We start from the raw sequence: 24,235 nt of genomic DNA, 5'->3' as shown, positions 1-24,235 counted from the left end.
ACAGCCCAATACAGATGAATTATAGTGGGATTGATCCAAAAAGCTAATATACGATTGATTGATTGATTTGATGAGGTGGGTTTGTAAAAGTTTGAGTGGGAGAAGGCTGCTTTAGCCCACTCCCTTTTAGTACATGAGTGGGAAACAACTAGGAAAGGCAAAAAAGCAATGTAGTAAAAGGGGGTTCTTTAAGTCCACATTTAAAAATGGGTTTTTGCATGTTCTCCATCTGAAACCAGGCTTTTCCTCCATAAAGAGATTCTATTACAGTAGGAAAAGATAATCCCATATGGTTTGAACCTCCTGTTGCTCCTATTACAAAAGGGTTTTACCTGAACCACCACCTCTGGGCAGCAGAGATGGGAGTGTTCAGGAACGGGGCGTATTGGAAGATGAGTGGATTGACTGTTCGGCCTATCTTGGCCCACACGCTCTGATGGTAACCGGCGGTCACGGGGGAATGGTACATGAGCTTCATCAGCTGCAAGAGAGAAAACATGAAGGGTAAGCAGATACAACCAACGGTAGTAGCAAAAACCAAAGTCTTCAACAGGAGTACGTATTATTAAAATGGAGGGGTGAAGGTGGGTGACTGAATTTTCTATCGTTCTTTCTTTCTTTTCTTAAAAGAAAGTAAGATGGAAACAAATGGTTTCACATGGGCCATATCCAGTTTGGTCTGCAGAAAACTTTTCTAGCCAATATCCTAAAATGAGGTACATTTCGGCCCTGATGGACCGGGACTCGTATGTGTCCTGATTTGACGGGTCTTTACAAGTGGCACCATAGTCTGGTGATCCTGATCACTGAACTGATGGGACCTGCCAGGAATGTAGTATGCCCCCACAGAACTCGCAGATTGGAAGATCCTAACCCTTCAATCAGTGGTCTACAACTACAAATGGATGGTTGAGAGAAAATTACAGCATCAGTCAGGAAAACCAGATATTAGGCGGCTTCAATCCTTGAATATGGAAGATTTTAATTTTGAATCAGTTCCCACGCTGGGGGTCCATTCAATTGTCTGGATTACCAAACCATGAGCCACACTTCCACAGACGAGATTGGGAAACTATACACATCCGTATGTATGGTGACACAGTCTTTCCTTACCAAAACAGTGGGGAACTAGAAAACATATTTTGCAGAGAAGAATTGCATGATCTTCAATGTGGGGATATGTACAATATAGTTGGTTCTTTTTTTTTTCAGTGAGTACAACTAGGATCCATGGCTCAGTGATCCAGACCATTGGTCTGTTGGGTCCCAACAAGGATGGACCATGCACAGAAATCTCCCAGAAGGAGAGATCTTAGCCACAAATCTTGGGCTTTTCTCAGTCAATTGCCAACTGTTGCTGCGTCTCCTCTTAACCATCTAATTTAAGCCACAAATATAAGGCGGTATCACCCTATGAAGGCAATTTTCAGGGCATAGTTCATCCACAGTAGAGCACAAAAAACCAATGTCTGGATCACTAAACCATGGGCCCCACGAGTACAAACTGAAAATGGTTTGGGGGATGAAATGCCTCTTTGCAAAAACAATGTGGATTTTCCTATTTTGCCATGTTTTTATTTTTTTTTGGAAAATGAGAATTTTTATTGGGCCACAGTCAAGAAAAGGAAGAAAACCTTAAAAAACCTAACGAAAGCTAGAAAACCAAAATCTAAACTAAGAATTCCTAAAGAGAGTGAGTGGGAATTCCAACATTCACACATTCAGATTCTAGACGCTGGAAAAAGAAAACACGCGTGCGCGCACACACACACACACAAAAGAAGGAAAATAAAAAATAAAAAATAAAAATAAAAAAACAAGAGGGATATACCCCAACTGCATGTAATGAGGAGAAATGAAACAAACCTGCCAGTACATGAATGTTTGTATTATGTTGCGTTGTCGTCTGCATCCACAAAGTGAAGATTGTTTTAGTCATGCATAAAAGTTCAAAAGACAAAATCCTGATAAGCAGGAGGAAAAGTTTTTTAAAAAAGAAAAAAAGAAAAAAAAGAAAAAGGAATGTGTGATGAGAAACTGACGAGAATAGCGAAAGGATTAGAAGGAAGCCCAATCCGATCTCGGCATGTGAACTCAAGATGCTGAGGGCACTTGTGTTTGACTCCACCCATACACAAAGTCCATCCAAGTATTTCCTGTTCCAAAATTACCAATGTGTTCCAAGACCATTTACACAAATAAGTAAGGTCATCAAATCAAAAGGCTCGTAGATAAAGAGTGAGCTTCTCCTTTCAGTAAGCAACAACTATATTAAGGGCCAGTCTGATTTTCCGAAATCTATGTAAATGCCTTGTAAATAACCAATTATTATAATTTCACCCTATTTGAAAATAGGCAGCTATTTCTACTTCGAAAACCGATCGAAAAGGACTGGCTTAAAATTTTGGGCCCCACCGTAATTTATATGACATGTCCACGTTGTCGATCCATTTTACCGGAATATTTTGAGGCATGATGATGGGGACATCACATTACGGACGCCTTTATGCACATATCAGCGGGGGCCCAAGCCCTAGTTTCCCTGTGGCTAGGCGAGTACCCATTCAAGTCCCGAGGAGGAGCCAAATACCCCACATGGCATGCAGGTTGCGTGGAGGATGTTTTTGGACCGTTGGATCACAAGGACTTCACGATTGGTCCATTGGATGTGACTTGATCGTGGCCCGCCGTGATCGTGGATGTTTTCAGCGCCCATCAGATAGTCATAGTTTCTTAGAATTATAGTGATTTTTGTTTTGAGCACTTAGTTTCCTTTTAAGAATTTATTTACATGTTTTATTAGTTTTATACTTTTACAGGAGAGTATTTGTAATTTACAAAATAGGGAGTTAAAAGTAAACAAGTTTTTATATTAATGATATGTTTGTAAAAGACAAACTTTTAGACTATAAAGGCTTCGACGTCCAACCCTAGCCTTTTTTTTACAGGTGATGTTAATTATAAAAATTTAAACAAATAAATAAATAAAGCTTGAAGTTCTCCTCTGCCTCTTGTGTGTATAGAGAATGTGGTGTGAAACCCCATTTGGTGTGAATACATTCGCACAACTGTACGGACCAAGGTGTTCCGTAACGGTAATGGTGGCCGTAACGGCCACCACCGTTACCGTTATGATACGGGTCGTAACGGCCGTTACAACCCCCGTATCGGCCGTTACGGCCATTTTTTATTTTTTGAAAATTGTTCTTCCTGGACCGTTACGGTCCGTTACAGCGCATTTTTCTGTGACGGCCGTTACGGCCGTTTCGACCCCGTAACGCGTAACGGTTATGACCGTTACCGTTACGTAACGGCCGTTACGTAACTGATTTGGAATACCATGGTACGGACTGCTCTGTGGACCTCACTTCAGCCTTTTTCCTACATCATTCCTTATTCTTTCTTCAACCAAACTCCAACCTAAAACCCTAGATTCCCTTTTCAAATAAACCCTAATTTCATATTTCTCCAATTTCCAAACCCTAACTCTAACCTTAATTTCCCTAAACCTAAAATCCTTTAGAATCCCTTTAGGACTTAGGTGATTCCCTTTAATATAGTTATACCCTCATGTTTCGGATGGAATTTCTTAATTCCATTGGGCCTATTTTGAATTAACATCTTACTAGTTCCTCCATACGAGCATGTGGTAGAGTAGGATTACATGTAATTGCTTATTTGATTAATTGTTTGGTTTATGATGAGGTTGCTGAAATTTCATACTTTTGTTGCTCATGTTTAAACTGAAAATCTGATTTCATCTATCATCCTAGGTTACAAAACCATCCTACATCACATGAGCCGAAAAATGAGGCAAATCCAACACTTATGTGGCCCACACCAAAGGAAAGAGTAGCCCCAAGAAGTTTTTAATGGTGGGCGTTTGATTCCCTTTTTCCTGTCATGTGGTCCACTTGAACTTTGGATCTGCCTCATTTTTTGGCGCATGCCCTAAATTCAACTGGCAATGGCATAACAGATGGACGGTGTGGATAAGCCACATACATCACAGTGGCCCTCACATATTTGGGGGCATCCTCGATTTTAGCGTTGAAAAAAGTAGGCATTCAATCAACCCTCGAGAATGATGCAGTAATTACCAAAGGAAATAATTATTACCCATTTGCAATACATTTACGGAGGAATTGGAAAATCAAACAAACCCTAAAAAGAAGACCTAGCATACAAGAGATCCTTCAAGACAACATGCAAGAAGCCCACAGAGAGCGGGTGTGAATTTCCTCAATTGCCCACCATTCTATCCCATAAAGCATGGCTGGTATTATAGCTATCTGTTGGCATATCCCTTCAGTCCCAAAACTGTTCACGCCATCTTTTTTGTTCTTATTCTTTTTCACTTTTAAAGATAAGAGGAACTTTCATTAAGAAAAAAAGAAAAAAAAAAAAACATTGAGATAGTGCTAAATACAGCCAAAAAACAAAAGACACTACACAAAATAGAAGAGAAATGAGAAAAATTACATCCTTTCCAAAATATCCTAGGCCCACAGCCCACTCAACTACAAGAAACGTTGCATTACTAGCAACCCACAACCCACTCTTCTCACCTACTTTTGTGACGGAAGCATCTTCCATTTTTGTCACCCTAAATCGACCATAACCCAGCAAGAAGGCAAACGCTCCATAAAACTTTTACTTCTTTATGAAAAGCCACCCCATGCTAAGCACCAACATATCTCTGATGTCGAGAGGCATAGACAAAGCTAAGTTGAATCTTCTAAGAATAGAAGCCCACACTTGACTTGCAGAAAGGCAATGGATGCCAATTCAACATTAGTCAAACACATAAGGCATATGTTAGGAATAACCATTGATCGCTTTTGGGGGTTGCCGATCGTCAAAACTCTTTTTCTTCCCCCAAGCCACCCGAAAGCCCCGATCTTTGGAGGAGCACCATAATGCCATACATAATTGATCTGCCCATGCTTCACTCACTCCTTTTGAAGCATGGACTAGAAGGTCCAAAGTGAGAATCGACCTAACTTTTCTTCCATCCACACCAAATTGTCACTATCATCTCCCAACAGGCTACAAAGATTCAAACAATCTAGGATATACGGACTCATATACCTCATAATTATGGACAAGTCGGTGACATGGTAGAGCCCACACTACATACTCTCCACAAAAAGAATAGCATTTATCGACCATGATGCTACAATCCAGAGCAAGGCGAGCTCTCTCTGGAATCTAATATGTAATGGAAAGTACCCCCTCCAAACTTCCTCCCAAAAACAATCTTTTCCCCGTTCTCTAAGGAGAAAATCGTGCCTTCCTTGAATTTAGCTTTCATGCTAGATATCCCTTTCCATACCACCAAGGCTCTTATAAAGAGAAGTCCCTTGTCAGCTGTCCACCCTCCCAATGCACCCATATTTGCTTTCAACAATCTCCTGCCAAGGAGCCCCCCTTTCCAACCCAAACCACCACCACCATTTTCCCAAAAGAGCCATGTTCATCAAATCCAAGTCCCTTATGTTGGCACCACCCTCTTCATATGATTTGCATATCTTGCCCCATTCCAAAAGATGGAAATCTTTTCTTCTCTTTCATGTCCCCCCAAAAGAAAATTGTGTCATAGCCTTCTTCAACTAGATTAAAACTAATTTCGAGCACCTAAAAAACAACATGAAGTATAGAGGCAATTTTGACAGGGCCGCTTTAATGAGGGTAATCCTATATCCATGAGACAAATAACGCACCTTCCATACTGCCAATTTCCTCTCAAAATTCTTCACAACTATGTCCTGTAGATGCTTAGCCGACTTCTTGATACATAGGCAAGCCCCAAGTAAAATGAGGGGAAAGATCCCGTCTCGCAACCAAAAGACCTGGCAAGGCACCCAATTTCTTCTTTTTCCAAGTGGACTCCAAGCATCTCACATTTAGCCAAATTTACCTTCTGCCCTAAGACCACTTTGAAACACCTAATAATCATACTCACATTATCGACCTTCACCGCATCATCTTCCCAAAATAGAAGCACATCTTTCACAAATTGGATATAGGAAATTAGAGGGCTCAACCTACCTGCCTTGAAACCTTCGAAAAGACCCACCTTTTGGTCGCTAATGAGCATCCTCCCCAATGCTTTGGCAATCACCACAAAAAGGAATGGGGATAGAAGGTCACCCTAATTGATACCTCTTGAGTTTTTCAAGAATCCTTTGGGAGAACAGTTCACCAAGATCGAGAACATAGCAGAACTGATGCATTTCCTAATCAATCCTCTCCACATACCCTCACAACAAATTCCACCGAGCATGAAATCTAGAAAGCCGCAATCCACATTGTTGTATGCCTTTTAAATATCCATCTTCTAAATCACCCCTTTTAGCCCTTGTGTCTTGAATCAATACAATCATGAGTTATAAGAGCTCTCTAACTTTCTTTCTTTTCTTTTTCTTTTCTTTTCTCTTTTTTTTTTTTTTTAGACATTTCAGTTTTATATATTTCTCTAACATTTTTCAAACATTTCAATTTAGAAGGAGTGAGTTTGTCCAAGTTGAAGGCTCTAAAAGGGCAACAAGAAGGCTCAAAAGGACACGAGTGGAGGTAGTAAGAAAAGACTTGATGACCTATGGTCTAATTGAAGTTACGGCCCTTGATAGTGGAATGACAGAAAAGGATTCCTGTAGCCTACCCCAATTAGTTGATGTTTCAGTTTATATTTTTCTCTAATGTCTTTCTCAACAATTGCAAATCACATAATCCCTTTGATCCATTCTCATCCCATAGTGGGTCAGATCCTTTGATTTTGTGAATTACTAAAGAAAATTAGATTAGTCACTGAGTAATTAGCAATAGACCAAAGGCTTCTGGGATAATCTAGTTTTTGCTTGAAAAAAGCAGAGAACTGCTCTAGTACAACAAAGTTCAATGTAGTGGGTGAGTATCAAGCCATGTCAGCCTCTTACATCAAATATTTGAATTCAGGCATCATCGAAACATGACACAAGTGCATGTTTGAAGTTCGTCAAACATCACATGAGGCCTATAAACTGGTCTCTTAAGATTTCTCTCTTAGATGAACTTCTGTACCGCCTTCCTTGTTAATAGAACTTTCCTTGGTCATTCCAAAGAAAGTACTTCATAAGATCACAAGGAATGTGAATTCCAAAAAGCATGACAGATTATTTAGACCGCAACATCTCAATGAGCAATGGAGCAAGAGATGCATGCTAAAATGTCTCCCTTTTTTTTCTTTGTTTCTTTTTCTTTTTTAACATGAACCTTATGCAGGTTTCGTCATATGCATCCTGCCAGCAGCCAGACCAAAGATCACAAACTTGTTCCCGAAGTCAACCAACTCAGGACAAAAGCTTCATAGAACTACTTGACCTTGCTGCAGTGTGGTTCCTCTGTGGCGACAGAGGTGAGATTAAGATTTCTAAGAGAAGGTCTAAGGATTCTCCACCTTTTCAGTGAAATTTTTTCCAAACCATATTAATTGCCTTTTTATCTTTTCAAAAGACACATGCTTCGGCCTCTAGATTAAACATTTCGCATACTGGCATAAATCTTCAGATAATCTGTTGCTATAATCTACTTATATGCATGTGATTGAACTACAAACTTCTCATATTCCAAAACTAATAGACAATAGTCACCATTTTATCTGCTTGTGTAATATCATGCCAACACAAACTTTTTGCATATTAAAACTATATTTTTACAATATTTTCTGCAAAAAATGGAAATAAGTTTGGGTATTAACCAGGTCCCAAGTGTAGTATATGTTATTTCATCAATATGAATCCGTATGAGCACAAAACTAAGCATTAGTCTATCAAAAGCATGATTCAATTAAGAATGGATGGCTAGTAAGAAACAAAATGAGCTCAAAGGTTACTTATGAAAAGTGCGCTTGCTAAAAAGAGACAGGCAGATTAAGCTCAGATTCATGTACTACCTATAGAAGAAAGAGCGGCCGAAATTACGCCTCAAAAACTTAGCAACAAGCTCAAGTGCCCGGCAGAGAACAGGTATCAAAGCAACTGTGGAAGAAATTGACATTACAAGATATTATGAGCGCACAGGGAAAAAAAGTGATAATCCAATTTAGATTCCAAGTACATTTAGAAAAGGGGAGTTATTTGACACTCCCGCAGTGTATGATGCTTGATACACAGGCACCCAGAAATTGTACAAATGACATACATTAGCTTAAATTAAACTGATTAAATTTTTGACTCTCTCTCTCTGAATGGTGATTTTGGACCCACTGTCACTAAGGTAAAGCACCAAAAATCAAACTGCTTGAGCAATCCCACCAGCCACGCAAAAGCTGCCACCTTTAAAAGTGCTCCATAGAACCACATGTTTCCACAGAAGATGGGGGGATCAGCCTAGGGTCTCGGGCAAATGAAGTTAAGGACTTGACAGAGAAAGACCCCGTTTTATCTCCTCAGCCATCGCGGGGAGTCCGTAGCTTCTAGATCCGGAGTTATACCCTGAAGGCAACCTAGGAGTTGAGAAAATTCTTCTACTTCCATGTCGCTTAAATTGCATCTACACGGTGGGATCCAGAAACCATTTGCAGCTGACGTTTAGAAGCAGCTGTCCACTGAAATATTTTATGTGGGATAGGGCAGCCAGGTTAGGGAAAGAAGATCTAAGCGGACTATCCCCAATCCACCTGTCGTTCCAGAAGCGAATAGAGGCCCCTACACCCAAGGAGAACCCAATGCTTTCACAAACTTTTTGCTCCATCTGCATAATCCCTTTTCAGACATGCAAAGCTCTATAAAGCGAGGAAGGTCTGGATCTCCAACCTGAAGATTTGGTACCATATTTGCTTGCTATTGTGGTACACCAAATACTGTCGCCTTCACACGTGAATCTCCAAATCCACTTTCCCAAAAAGGCTGAATTGACATCCTCCAATCTCGACATACCAACTCCACCTTCTGAGAGGGGTCTACGCACCTCCATCCAATCAAGAAGATGAAACTTGTTCTTAGTTGCCGCACCTTGCCATCGGAAATTTCTCCACAATTTTTCTAACAGTGAAGGAACTCCTCTGGGGCACTTAAATAAAGATAAGAAATAAAGTGGGAGGCTCGATAAAACAGATTTGATTAGGGTGAGGTTCCTGCATTTCCATGGAGAGAACTTCCGTTCTATCCTAACCAAAATCTTATCCCCACAAGAGTTTTTGGAGGCTTGCCTATGCAAAGAGCCAAACCTAAATAAGTTGACAGGAAACTACCTACGAGGCAACCGAAAATCGAAGCCAGCCACACCACCTCACCCTCAGAAAGGTGGACCCCAAGCAACTCACATTTGGGGATGCTGACTTTAGCCCAGATGCTACTTCAAAATGTGTAATTATCTTGCAAAGATTATCGGCCATAAGGTCATTGGCATTGCAAAAGAATAACGTGTCATCAGCAAATTGAAGAAGAGAGACCCAAGAAGGAATATTCTCCACCTTGAAGCCTTGTAAGAGACCCGATTCCTGGACCCTGGATAGCTTTTGACTGAGGGCTTCCAAAACGATGATGAAGAGAAAAAGACAGGATCTCCTTGTCTGATACCTCTAGAGCGAGGAAAATAGCCAAAAGGGGATACATTGATTAGAATCGAGTAGCAGGCTGACCGAACACACACATGGATCCATTTTCTTCACTTATCGCCACATCCCATTCTCTTCAGCATGTAGTCCAAGAAATTCTAGTCTACGTGATCATATGCCTTCTCTAAATCGAGTTTCGGAACATCCCCTTTAGTGCCTGATCGGTGACAAGAGTCGAGACATTCGTGAGCAACCAACGCACAATCAAGAATCTATCTTTGGGATTGAAATATAACTTTTGGCAGGAAGATGCAGAGTCTCTAGGCTAAGACCTTTGCTAGAATTTTGCAAGGGCCATTAATCAAATTTATTGGGCCTGAAATCCTTTTAAGTTTTATGCTCCTTCAGACTTTGGGATAAGGGTGATGAAGGTGTGACCCATCTCCAGAGGTAAGAATCCTGATTGAAAGAAATCAGGAATGAAACCCATGAGGTTAGCTTTAATCACTTCCCAAAAATTTTGGAAGAATGCTAGGGGGAAACCATCAGGGCCAGGGGATTTATCCTTTTGAGGGACATGATTGCATTTCTGATTTCCTCCTCTGAAACCTGCTTCTCCAAATCCTGAGCATCTGAATCTGATAGGGAGTCAAAAGGAAGACTGTCCAGGTAGGGTCGCTGCACTGATTCTCCCGACAAGAGATCAGAGAAAAAGGAGATGATTCCTCCATGATTTGAGATTTCTCTTCAACTATGCAGCCATCAACCACAATAGAACAAATTCTGTCTACACGGGCCCTTGCGCTAGTCATCCCGTGGGAGAACTTATTGACCTTATCTCCCTCTTTTAAGCCATGTGGCCTTCAAACATTGTCACCATTTAATTTCATCTTCCTTCAAATGACTTTTGTAGTCCCCGATCAGGTGTTCCCTCTCTTCCATGCCTGAGTCTGAAAGGGAGGCTTGCTCCTTGAAGATAAAAATCAAATAATCTTAATTTTTGGTTAATGATACATCTGAACTGGGACCCATTATTTGGACAGTTTAATTTGAATTACTTGTATCACAGGTATGCAATTTTTAAGTAATTTGTATATGCATGCACGTGATTCATCATACTATGCCACAGCATCAAAGGTTTTCTCCTTAGGAAAAGGCAAAACTTATTAAATATTGGGAGGCAGCAATACTCACATTTTAGGTGCAATTGAGATGTAACAAACATAAGGCAGTAGAGAAAGTAGATAAAATCCTTCGTCGCAATTACTGACTGGAACCATACTTGGATAGCATGGAGGTTCCATGCCCTCGGTTTCTGAAAATAAGGGAGGGCAAACTGATAAATGAACCAAATAACCAACAACAACATGTGCTCCACAAAGACACTATACAAGAGCATAATAACAAAGAAAATGAGCAAGACACCTCCAAAGGTGAAGAAATGAAGATGGTACCCTACCCCATATAGAGTGTATAATGAATACAAGGAGGAACATGCGGTGCCCAATAAGGATAATCGATATGCTCTATTTGAGAGATTTCTTGGCACAAATGGAAGGATTGAAAGAACACCCACAATAAACACCTGCAAGAAACCAAGCATACGAAAGTGTTATTTTTAGATGGGAAATAAAGATGCAGATAAGCAAGGCATAGAAAAGCACTAAGGCTTGAAATCACAAAATGCGCGGGAAGGGGGGGTGGGGAGACAAAAAAGAAATGCTACAAAAGCACATTGCATAGAACGGTAAAATGCCTTAAGGAATAAAGAAAACAACTGAACATGGATTAGGCACTTTCCAGTCCAGCAAATTGTTATTGGATTTAACTAAGGAGGCTCCTCAATGGTCTCATTTAATTATTTGTGGCAGAGAAAGTTGGGCATGGTTTTGGTTTCCAACCCAAATGCCAGGGATGCAACTACCACAGAAGCCTCACTAACCACAATTTGGCAGCATGCCCAAGTGCTGCCTCATGCAGTTGATGAAGAAAAGAAATCAACAGAAAAGATCAGATATACGGTCCAGATTTCCGCTTATGATAGAAAAGAAACCAAAATAATATGCACCAGTCAAAATGCAGCTTATTTTAAAGTTACTTATAATCAACAGAGCTAAAAAGAGAAAACTGAACCACCACAGCTATATGCCAGCCAGCTAACTGGAAAGCCAAACCACAGACCATGAAGATTACCCAGTTGGTATGGTATCAGTCCTTCAGAATCTAAAACGTGGAATTGCAATCATAAGAAATACAGCTGGTAGCTTCATTACACTTGCACTGGCATTGACCTTAAATTCCTTAGTTTTGGTAGTCTCCTAATCAAATAATAACATAACCCTTGAAATTATCGTCTTTAAAAATAATAAAAATAATAATAAGATAGCCCACTGGGGGGAAAAAAGACCTTTGAAGTAAAGCACTTCTGGGTCTCTTGCTGAACACCATTATCCACAAATCTACAACAAAATCCGGACGAAATCAAAGTCAAACTCCATGGATTTGCGTAAAGATGTTATGAACCAATTCTATTGTATATAAATCCCAAAACTAACTGATGAAAGATTATGATGCACTGAACTGATTAGTCTTTGGCAGTGTTTTAAATAGCGGTAGCGTGTTGCGTAGCGTTCAACCCTCCGTAGCGTGTAGCGAAATAACGTAGTGTGTAGCGTAAGCTACACAATACTTCTATTTTTTAATTATATACATATATATATATATATATATTAAATAGTAAGAAAAAAACAAAATATATAAATGTCACATTCCTCAAAAACGCACACCACAGCCGGCCCACCATAGAAAGCAACGCAAATCCACCCCTTCACGCACCTCAGTGGGCCACACCATAGAAAACAATGCACATCCACCCCTTCACGCACCTCAGTGGGCCCCACGTGCACCACACCATAGAAAACAATACACATCCACCCCTTTACGCACCTCAGTGGGCCCCACGTGGCCACACCATAGAAAATAATGCACATCCACCCTTTCACGCACCTCAGTGGGCCCCACGTGGGCCATACAACCGAAAAAGAAATGAAAAAAATTATAAAGAACAAAAAAACGCACAGTAATCGGCATTTTAAAAGGGAAAAAATGAGAAAAAAACTCAAAATACCAAGTTATTTTCATTGTACATCGAAAAAAATTCAAAAAAAAAAAGAGCGTGCGTACCTACTTTTGTCTCAAGATGAGATTGAATTAATGAAATATGCAAAAGTTGAAGCTCCACAGCCGATCGCAACCGGAATAGGGGAAATCCGATTTCTCCGTCATTTGTTCTCCATTGTTGATGAAACTGCACCAAATGGAGCTTCTTGTAGTCTCCAACAATCGGCCAAAGAAGCCCCTTCGAAGGGCCTTTTAATCGCAAGATTGAAGAGGGGGGAGAGGAAGCAACGTCGTTTGTGTCAGTTTAGGGCTGGCAGTCAAATAGACTGCTCGAAAAGGGCTTTTTATTTATTTTTTATTTTTTATTTTTTAACTTTCTGCTGTGGTGTGAGTTCACCACCATTTTCGGCAGTGAAAAAACAAAAATATCACCACAGGTAGCGTGCGCTACCTACGATACACGCTACGCGTCCATAGCGTACACTACGACCCCTGTAACGTGCTCTACAGGGGATTTATGCTACTGTACACGCTACGTAGTGATTTTAGAGTGCTACGATACGTAGCGTACGCTACGCACGCTACTGAAAACACTGGTCTTTGCATATCATGAGTGGGTTACAGGTGTAGATATATACTCACCGCCATCATCGAAGCCTTATCCCAACTCAGTGGGTCGTCAGGTGGAGATATATATATATATATATATATGCAAATCTGTGGAGTTTGACTTTGATATCGTCCGGATATTGTTGTAGATTTGTGGATAATGGTGTTCAGCAAGACTAACTGATGAAAGATTATGATGCACTGAACTGATTAGTCTTTGCGTCTCATGAGTGGGTTACAGGTGTAGATATATACTCGCCATCATCGAAGCCTTATCCCAACTAAGTGGGTCGTCAGGTGGATATATATATATATATATATATATATATATATATATATATATATATATATATATATATATATATATATATATATATATATATATATAATTTAAGCTTCCTTTTTTTGCCCTTCTATGATAATTTAGCATTACCTTCTGTTACCAGTAACTCATCATTTTGCACTGGGCTAGCAATCAAAAGCATATGTTTTTATGCGATGCAAATGTTTTTCAAGTTGCCTAGAATGACATGAAAACTATGTTTTCTTCATAAGTTCTCTATGTGGATCTTCATGACTAAAGATTTTCTTTCAGTTAGTCATTTGGATCGTGGAAGTTATCTTTCCCCTCTAAGAGATTGTCCTCTCTTGAACCAGTTAACACGAGAAAATTTAGGGTAAAAAGCTCTACACCAAGTTAAAGAGGAGAGAAAATATAGGGCAAAATGTTCTATTGAAGGATCATGAATATGGTTGAAATGATATTAGCTAAGTGCAATTTAAATATGATAAGAATTTAAAGCAGTAGATCATCTATACAGGAGATGTTTCTCCTTACCCAAGCATTGACAGAAAATTGTATGGTCTGACGATCCCACCGCAGAGAACTGGCATATGGTGCCGGTCTTGCAGATGCTCCAGTGCTGGACCCTGTACCACAAATTTAGGCACCAGCATATGACATAAAAAACAATGCACACATTTAAGAAAAAAGATACAGATGTCAACATTCGTTTCTATGACTCATTCACTTCTGATGTTTGGAATGGAGTCGGTACAAGCAACAGCTAAAAAAGTTCTTCCTACCTGAGTTCCGGGGCCTAGCTTGTTCAGTTGCAGGTGACGGCGAAGATGATGCTGATGCTCTTGTTGACTGAGAAGAATTGGTTGAAGCCATGGAATCAACCACAAGATCAGGATCCTGTTAAGGAGACTTCGAATATTAGAAAATAATCTAAAAGAAGACACTAAAGGGTTATATCAGCAAACCTCTAATCAATGAATTTGAAGGTTGTAAATGAATATCATGAATCAGCAAAATTCGGATAGAAGATGCAAGCAGTTCAAGTCCTAGCAACTATTTTAGAAGCTTAATACGTTGCAAAGCAACTGGTTGCAGAATTTGCTGAAGTCCATTTTGCAATTCGAATCTGATTCATGATTCATTGTAAATTAATTCACCACTTCCAGGACTTCAGTGAATTCAATTTGCAAATTAGCAACCACTAATTCACCCAAATATGTTTCTTAATTTCATTAGTTTTCTATTTTATTCGACAAAGTTCGTCAAAATTCATGAATTCTCAAACGCTAAAATGATTTTCTATTTTATTTGGACAGAAGTCACTAATAGAATTCTCATGGTAGACAATCTTCACAAAAGGAATTGTAACGGGCCTAATATTTTCATGATGTGCATTTTGGAGAAAAAACTTCATAGGCCTTGGGGGGAGGGACAAGGTGTGGATTCTTGAAGATGAGAATTTCTCAGTTCGATCATGGTGTCGATCGGTCTGCGGTGGTCAACCTCATATGATGGAGTAGGCCACTGTGGTATGGTCCACAGGGGCTTTGGTGAAAATTAACACATTCTACTGAGAGGTGTGTTTGAATAAGATTCTGACCACCTTATGTGCAAGTCAGTTGAGGAAAATAACTCCTATTTATTACTTCATTGTTCTCTTGTATGGAGCATATGGACACCCACATTCAGCAAGTTCAAGATCCTTTCAGTTATCCCAGGCTCTGTGGGAGATTTTTGTGCAGGATGGTGGAGTAGCAACTGGAGCCCCAGGGGTAAACTGCTACCGAAATTAGCAATAAAAGCTATGCTGCAGTGTCTGTGGTTAGAGAGGAACAATAAAATTTTCAGGGACAACTCATTCAGCGAGGCTAATTCTCAACAAAATAGTTGGTCTGATTGTTGAATGGGCGAGCTGAGACAAATGCTCAAGAGGTATTCAACACAGTTTTATTCTAACTGGGAGAATGTTGGAGTACAGCAGTAAATCAAGAAACACTTCCGAAAATTGGACATTCCCACTAAGGGGTGAGTTGAAAGTTAGCCTGAACACTGGTTGGTGCTCTACAAGCAACCCAGTTCCAGCTGGATGTGATGGTATAGTCAGAGGCAATGAAGGCTCTACCAGATTGGAGCTTTTGGGCCCTCTTGCCATTGGTGATTCTAATTTCACTTAATGCATTGCTCCAAGCGGTTATGGTGGTCACTAAAACACATTTAACCTGATCATAATTGAGGAGATTCAAGAAACGTAATACAGTGGATCAGGAGGGAGCTGGTTCCCATGGAGGGTGGTGGTGAATGAAATGGAGGAAGCGACTCTGGTTAATGGCTTCAGTGAATGTGGTTTGTCTCCCATGTGCAGTGTTCAGCTAATCAGAGAGCTACCATCTTCACAAACGAGGATATGCGGCTGAGGGAAATCACATTTACAATTTACAACTAGTGAAGAATAGTTGTTTTAAGACTATCTCGGGGCCTGAGCTTTGACTTGTATTTTCTTCCTTTTTCAGAGGTATGGTACTGGGTGATGGGCATTTTTTGCCATTTGCCTCAGGTGTTTCCTCGTTATCATCAACATCATCATTTTTTTATTTATTTTTTATTTTTTTTTGAAAGATAACAACAAGCTTCATTAAGAGGCAATGAGAGAGCACCAAAGACTACAAAAACAAAGAAAGAAAACAAGCAAAAATACAAAGGGAAAACAAAATAGTGGAAAGGTTACAACTGCCCCATCCAACCATTGCTCACTTCCCACTCAGCAATAGAGAGCCACACATTAGAGCGACCCACTCCACCTCCTTACATTACGAAAGCATCTATCATTTCGCTCGTGCCAAATCAACCACATGCCAGCAAGAAGACTGAGCCTCCACACAGCTTGAGACTTTTTATGGAGGGCAATGTCATGCCAAGCCATTAGGCAGTCTCCCACATTGAAAGCCATAGTCCAAACCATATGAAACTTATTGTGAATAGACCATATGAAGCTGACAAAGGGGCAATGAATCAAAAGGTGGTTCACTGTCTCAGCATCGGCTTTGTACGTATGACACATGTTTGGGATAACCACGGAGTGCTTTTTTATTGTTATTGTTATTGTTATTCTTCTTATTATTATGATGATGATGATGAAATGTGGGAATATGGAAAAAAAAGAAATATAAGACTTTTTGAAGTTAAGGAATCATTCATGTCATCCTTGATCTCCAACACTAGAGTTTCATAAAATCTCGGTATACCTCTTTGGATATCTTCTAGGGAATTTCCCCATCCCATCTGCTTCATGAATGGGGAAGGCGTATTAACAACTTAACAAGTACATGTGAGAAACCATAAGCTCTTTGAGTTGGCTCCCCCACCACCACTAGATAGTTGGAAACTCAATGTCAATAGTAGTTCACCGGGTGACCCTGGCCAGCTGCGTATCAAAGTGGATAGAGATCAGAGAAACACTATTGTTCTTTGTTCCTCGAATCCAGTGAGAAGTGGAAATTCTAATAGAGATCAACTTGTGGTGATTAAATTCATTATCAAATTATTTTAGATTACTTTTGGAGGGCTGATTATTGTTGAAGTAGACTCCACTTTGACAACTTCATAGTGATTCCTTCTTCTTCTTCACAAAAAGGTATTAAAGTAACAAGGACCTAGGGTCCAAAGTACATGGCTGGGTGAGTAGAAACTTACCATGCCAAAGATAGAGCAACATCATTAGTACAAAAGGTTAAACAAAGCGTTTAACTTGTATACATATATAAAATAAAATTTGATCTCATTAAGGATGTAGCACAATGTCCATGGTTCCTCTCCATCCAAGGTATTCTGTAACGGTAACAGTGGCCATAACGGCCACCACCGTTACATTTACGATGTGGGTCGTAACAGCCGTTACAATCACTTTTTTATTGAAAGGAAAAACCCAAAAAACTCAAATCTACCTCATAAAGTTGATATATATATATATATATGGGAAAAGGTACTATGCGCTCGACCTCACGCTAAGCTCCCGTGAGGTCGAGCTGTGTGGGCCCCACCGTGATGCGTGTCGACCATCAACACCGTGCATTTGATGGGTCCCCTCTAAATTATGGGATATCCCAAAAATCAGCCGTATACGGAACTCAGGTGGGCCATATCATCTAAAATCATGTGAAGACACCATTAAAACATATAAAAGCACTTGGTGGGGCCCACCTGAGTTTTGAATGCTGCTGAAACTTGGTCTGAACCCTCATCCAAGTGGGACACACATAATGGATGGGCTGGATTTGCAAACCACATCTTGGTGGGCCCAAAAAATGATTATGAATGTTTTAATGGTGCACGGCTCCTCCCCACTTCTGTATGTGGTGTGACCCACACAAGTCATGGATTGACTTTTTGAGACCTAGGCCCACGATGGAATGGTGCATCTGACTAATGGGGTAGATGTTCGAAACGCATCACGGTGGGGCCCACACAGCTTGACCTCATGGGACGGACTCGTGAGGTCGAGCGCATAGTACCTTTTCCCTATATATATATATATATATATATATATATATATATATATATATATATATATATATATATATATATATATATATATATCCAAAAATCCTATATTTGCCCTGTAACAAACCATTACAGGGTTGTTACAACCTTTACAGGGGGTGTAACAGGCCGTTAACGACGATTACAAGTCATTTTTCCGTAACGACCATTACAACCATTACGACCCCGTAACGTGTGACAATTGCCACTGTTACAGTGTTACCTTTCCGTAACGCCCTTTACGGCACACCATGTCTCCATCTCTAATCTAATGCAAGAGAGAAGGGGCGTGACTTTTGATCACTATTGACCCAATATTCTGGGGCACTAGAACTTGAAGAGCTTCCTTTAACGTTGATGCATCTACAACATCTTTATTACTTAGGCTTATGGACCCTGAGAACACCAGGACCATGATGCCACCCTTGTTTGTCCCTAAGAATACCTCCCACTCCCACCAGGCTTTGACCACTTTTTGAACAGCTGATAATATTCATTTTAACTGAAAGGGGGGGGGGGGGGGGGGGAACAACCAAGAGGAGAGGCCTCGACACTAACCTGCACCATTCTCTTGTCATATCCTATACGTTCCACCCAATGAATTTGGAGGACAGCGATGCCCACTCAATGATCAAGCTTTTATCTTCTTGATGATTGATTCCACGGGCAATGACTTGTCATTGACGATGCAGTTATTCCTTCTTCTTCTTCTTTGTTCTAGAGTTCCAGCAGATAGCAAAAGAAGTGAGCTTCCACAATACTCTACCATACTTGCAGATCAGGCCACTACTCCAGCCCACCATCATTATTACTTGGGCTTATGGACCCTGAGAACACCAGGACCGTGATGCCACCATTGTCCGTAAGAATACCTCCCACTCCCACCGGCCCTTGACCACTTTTTGAACAGCTGATAATATTCATTTTAACCAAAAGGAAGGGGAGGGGCCTCAGGAATCATGGACACTAACCTGCACCATTCTCTTGTGATATCCTATATGTTCCACCCGCTGAATTTGGAGGACAGCGATGCCCACTCAATGATCGAGCTTTTATCTTCTTGTTGAATGATTCCATGGGCAATGACTTGTCATTGAAGATGCAGTTATTCCTGTTTTTTTCCAGAGTCCCAGCAGATAGAAAAAGAAGTAAGCTTCCACAATACTCTACCATACTTGCGGATCAGGCCACTACTCCAGCCCATCACTTCCTCTTCTATTGACCGATGTTTGGCCAGTAATCTGACATTCCACCTAGAAAAAGCCCCAAATGACTGTTATAAAGAGCAGTGTCGAAAGATAATGAGAGCCACTCTCTTCTTGAGCTTTGAGGAACACGCCTATTTGAAATGGCATGGTCCCATCTGTTCAGAATATCCATTGTCAGGATTTTGTCTCCGACTGCTATCCAAAGGAACATAGATACTCTAGGAGGGCTAATGTACCCCACGGCAGAATGGCTAACTAGGTTTTATTCTCAGTTGAATAGGAACGGGATTTAGAATTGCCATAAATCTACTTGAGGGCTCCTCTTTCCAGAATCCAGATTCTTTTATCGACAACAAAAAGGTAGAGGTGCACCCCTTCCAATATGTTGAGCAGATTCTGGAAAACCTGAAGCTCTTCATCATTGATATTGTGCCTAAGGATGATATTCTACATCAATCAGTCTCCAATTTAATCTGATACATCCTTGCCTGTCACATGCTATTCTCTAACTAGCCTGTATAATCTAGGAAATTGTGATGCAAGAGGATCATTGTCGATCCATTCATCTTCCCAGAATAACACCACTTCACTGTTGCTCACTGGATATCTGAAACCTTCTAACAAAATTCTGCCCCATGGTTTGGTTAGGTCCCCCATTCTAGTGATGTCTTTCCAAGTCTTGGACACTAGCATCGTACAGTGGATCTTCAGATCCCAACATCTGTTTGTTGTACTTGTACCATATTTGTCGATGATGCCCTTTCTCCATAACAGATCCTTCTCCGTACCAAATCACCACCACCATTTGCTAAGGAGACTCATGTTTCTATCTCTGCTTTTTTCTCATCCCAAGCAGCCAACCTCTTAGCTTTTGAAGACTTCCTATTTAATAAAGTGGTAATTCTTCCTTTCTATTGTGCCGCGCCATGAATTCTTTCGATCTTTGCTATTATCGCTGCAGGGATCTTAGACAGAGACAAATAATAATATAGTAGGTTTGCAAAGGTCAATTTGATGAGCATGATCCTTCCTACTAGAGAAAGGTAGCCTCTTTTCCAGGAGCCAACCTCTTTTCCATCCTTTCTATCACTAGATCTGAAATGGAAGTAACAGATGCATTTAACCCCCAACCGAAGACCAAGATAAGATGTTGGAAGGACTTGCATTTTGCATTTTGCAACCCATCAATTACACAAGGCGCTTCAAACAAGCTTCATTTATAAAAATACCCAACCATCAAACTTTTGCAAAGATTGACCCTTAAATCCGACACAACCTCGAAACTCCTAAGAATGATTTCGAGATTAGAGATATTTCTGGACGAGGCTATGGAGAAAGCATCCTCCTTCCTCCTAGAGACAAGTAGCCTCTTATCCAGGGGGCAATCGGATAGGACCTGGGGAAGGCATTAACCCCATGGACATTAGTGTTCGCTCTAAATGACTTTAGAATGTGTTGTCATTCTTCTTTTATCATCTTTAATCAAGTCCCAAAAGAAGCCAACTCTATTGCCGATTCTATTGTGATGGGAGGAGTCCACAGGCTAATCTTTGTCTAGGTACTCGTATCCATTGGCTTGATGGATTGTATTCCTATCTTTTTTGCATTACTAAAACTTTAAGCTATTCATAGGGGGAGATTTTTCCATGGAAGGAAGAAGAATTCCATTTGGGTAATTTGCCAATGTGGAAAGACTAAAGAGGCACTTGTTGAAAGGGAATTCAATTCATAGGTGAGTTTCCTGAGTTTGGGAGCATGGAATCGATGGGAAAGGGATTCTTGGTGGAAATCTCTTTTCCTCCAAAATAGATGTATAGTGTTTCTTTAAGAACAAGGGTGGTTTGCAGTTCCCCTGAAAGCCTTTCTCCATAAGGTTTATATTTTCAAATTTATAAAGCATTTTCCACAGGTCCCTATCTTTCCTCCAATTCAATCCATCATTCCATAGATGTTCTTTCCCATCACTCAAACAAGATACACAGAATCAAGAAAGGCTTTACATTCAAACAATCCCTAAAGGCACAAAATTTCCTAGTGAATGAGAAGGAAGATACTCGTCGACTGTGCTTGATGTGGTACCAGTGGAAAAGTATGCTTTAATTGTGTTCGTGAGGAGGGGAAGGACTTTCATTTCAATTGTCTGATCAAATAGAAAAGAAAACCACTGTACAGACTATCAACCCAAGGACGAATTCTCTCCAACTGTGGAGATTGATGCACGGACGCAGAAAGAAAAAAGAAGGAACCCAAAAGATATCAACTCGTACTACCCTTAACTTTTGTCACTTATTTTTTCAGGCATTTAGGTGTTAAATGGCTTTCAAATGACATGAAAATGGTACCATTTGAAAGCCTACTGAGTGGGCTTTTAAAAGACCCAAGATTGAATTTATTTATTTTTTGAATGGTCAAATACACACTCACACCCACACACACCACATGGGATCTTGAACCCAATGTCTAACAAGATTGTATAATGCATACCTCTAGCAGCTTCGTGGATATTCTAGTCATTATAAATATTTTATTGAAATAGATGGTTAGGAATATCAATATCATAAACTCAACCTGGTCCCCAAACTGGGTAAAGAAGGAAGGTTGGTGTAAGATGGTCAATCAAACTTTTGTCAAGCATTCATAAGAACCCATACCCAAACCAATGGGGGAAGGCCATGACGATGATGATCAAATAGATGGTTAGGATTTGAAACATTGAACGAATTACTGGTCAGGATTAGATTACAGTTTTATTTACTTTGGGAGAAGTATATATACATCTAAAATACTATTTTACAAATGGTTGAATGAAGATTTAGACTGGTATGTCTGGGAGGTATTCTCTTGTTTTTGGGTACTGTTTCCTCAAGCAGATCAGTGCATTGGTAATCTACATCAAGCTACAAAAATATATCTTTTCTTTCAATGGTTTAATTCCATTAACCATTATAATTATGCAAGAGAAAAAATACTAAAATCAGAAGAATGAAACCAAACCACGAGATGGGTATTAAAGAGAATCGATCCCAGAAGAGATTAGTGAGCGGGTTTTGCTTCAACATTCCAAAAGAAATGGTATTCTAACGGCATCGATCCCAGAAAAGATACTTGGATTCTTCTTCAAATTCCACCATAACAAGGGAAAAGAACCACAAAATAAAAACAATCAAGCCGAACAAAGAAATGGATTCTCGAAAAATCGACCGATTTCAATACAGAGAGAGAGAGAGAGAGAGAGAGAGAGAGCCTACGATGAATCGCTGGTAGAACTTGCGCTTGAAGTGATCGACGACGTCAGGACGAGAGGCCATGTTAGGTGGGATGAGGATGTTAGACCAGTAATCCGCCCATCGAGGATCGCTCTCGTAATCGTACGACGCTGCTGCGATCTTCTTTATACGCTGTGGATCTTCCCCCATCTCTCTCTCTCTCTCTCTCTCTCTCTCTCTCGTTTCTACTGCAGAGCACTGGTCTTCAGATGCGTTTCTACTGCAGAGCACTGGTCTTCAGATGCTCATAGAGAGAGAGTGGGGAACGCGGATTCTCTGCAACCGGGGGTTGTACAGAATTCATGCCACCCCAATATCTGTGGGACCCACAGTAATTTTTTCTGTTATATCAACACCGTACATCTGTTTTTCCCACTAATTTTAGGACATAAAGGAAAAAATGAAATACATCCAAAATTCAAATGAGACACACCAGATGAAAAAGTGGGGATGGAAACGTCCACCATTGAAACTTTATTAATGGCCATAGAAGTTTTGTATCAGACTAATATTTGCTTTTTCCCTTCATCCAAGTGGGAATTACATATGAATACGTAGGATGGAATAAAAACATCACAGTTGGGCCCAGAAAAGATTTTACGGTGGATGTTTTATCTCCACTTTGTTTCCTATGGTGTGGCCCAATTAACTCTGGATTTCCCTCTTTTTGAAGCCATGCACTAAAGTGAGCTGGTGAAACTGGATGGACGGAATGGATATAACAAAAACATCACGGTGGGGCCCGTGGTGCTTGGGTTGGAATTCTCTGCAACCCCCGACTACAGCCCAGCAGCGTCCGAGATAGGGAAGTAAAACGCTTGCATATCTCGTGGTTGGTACTATTATCCGGGGTTACGACCCTCTAACGCGGGGAAAATGATTAAGATGCATGCAATCCACGCCGACCATCAGGTACACCTTCCTTTGATATGTGGTCCACTTGAAATTTGGATATGCGTCGTTCTCTACTGAATGCTTTTAAAATGAGCCGAAACAATGGAGGGAGGCTTAGGTCAAACACGTACATGTGGGGACCACAGAGCTTGGACAAGCACCGAGCTAGTTACCGGAGGGGTCACTGCGGAATCAGAATCCACCGGATGAGAGTCTAGAGGTGTACACAGTCGAACCAGTCGAGTTCGTCATAGCTCGACTCAGCTCGGCTCAATCCTTGAGCCTAAGTAGCCAATTCAACTCAGTTCGCGGCCAATTCGAGGTAAGATTGAGCCTAGTTCACTTATACAACATTTTCACAAACACATGAATTGCACATTCAAATTCTTACTTAATGTAAGCCAGCAGCAACGATTTTATAGATATTTCATCAAACACCTTGTAAGTAACATCATGATTAAGAAAAATTGGTATTTGTTTCATATACATACCCTCTTTGCCACCCGTCGACACTTCGTTGAGTCATTTAATCAAACACTAGGTGAGTAACATCAATATCAAAGTAAACAAGTCACCCAATTGGTCTTATCCAAGTTTAATTCAAGTTGGGGTTCAATCCAAGTTGAGTTGAGCTCGGGCAATCTCGAACTAGGTTCGAAATTTTTTCGAGCTAAAAAAATTAGCTCGACTCGAATCAAACTTAGTTTCGAACTGAGTCGAATCGAGATTTTTCGAGTCGAGTCGGGCGAGCTAATCGAGC

At 40.4% G+C, this 24,235-nt stretch overlaps 1 protein-coding gene across 1 annotated transcript; it reads right to left on the bottom strand.

The window, feature by feature from the left end:
* Window positions 1–30: 30 nt before the first annotated feature.
* Window positions 31–22,775, bottom strand: LOC131234385 (uncharacterized). Its single transcript, XM_058231221.1, has 9 exons — window positions 22,564–22,775; window positions 14,354–14,468; window positions 14,106–14,197; window positions 10,998–11,123; window positions 10,733–10,853; window positions 7,934–8,018; window positions 2,043–2,156; window positions 1,867–1,906; window positions 31–481 (listed from the first exon to the last, which is right to left on the bottom strand). The coding sequence occupies exons 1-9, from the start codon at window positions 22,729–22,731 to the stop codon at window positions 329–331; spliced, it is 1,014 nt and encodes a 337-aa protein (XP_058087204.1). The 5' UTR covers window positions 22,732–22,775; the 3' UTR covers window positions 31–328.
* Between the last annotated feature and the right edge of the window lie 1,460 nt (window positions 22,776–24,235).

Source organism: Magnolia sinica, chromosome 19 (genome assembly GCF_029962835.1).
Source record: "Magnolia sinica isolate HGM2019 chromosome 19, MsV1, whole genome shotgun sequence".
Lineage (NCBI taxonomy): Eukaryota > Viridiplantae > Streptophyta > Magnoliopsida > Magnoliales > Magnoliaceae > Magnolia > Magnolia sinica.
The sequence above is the reverse complement of the archived record's forward strand: the minus strand, read 5'-3'. Positions and strand labels throughout refer to the sequence as shown.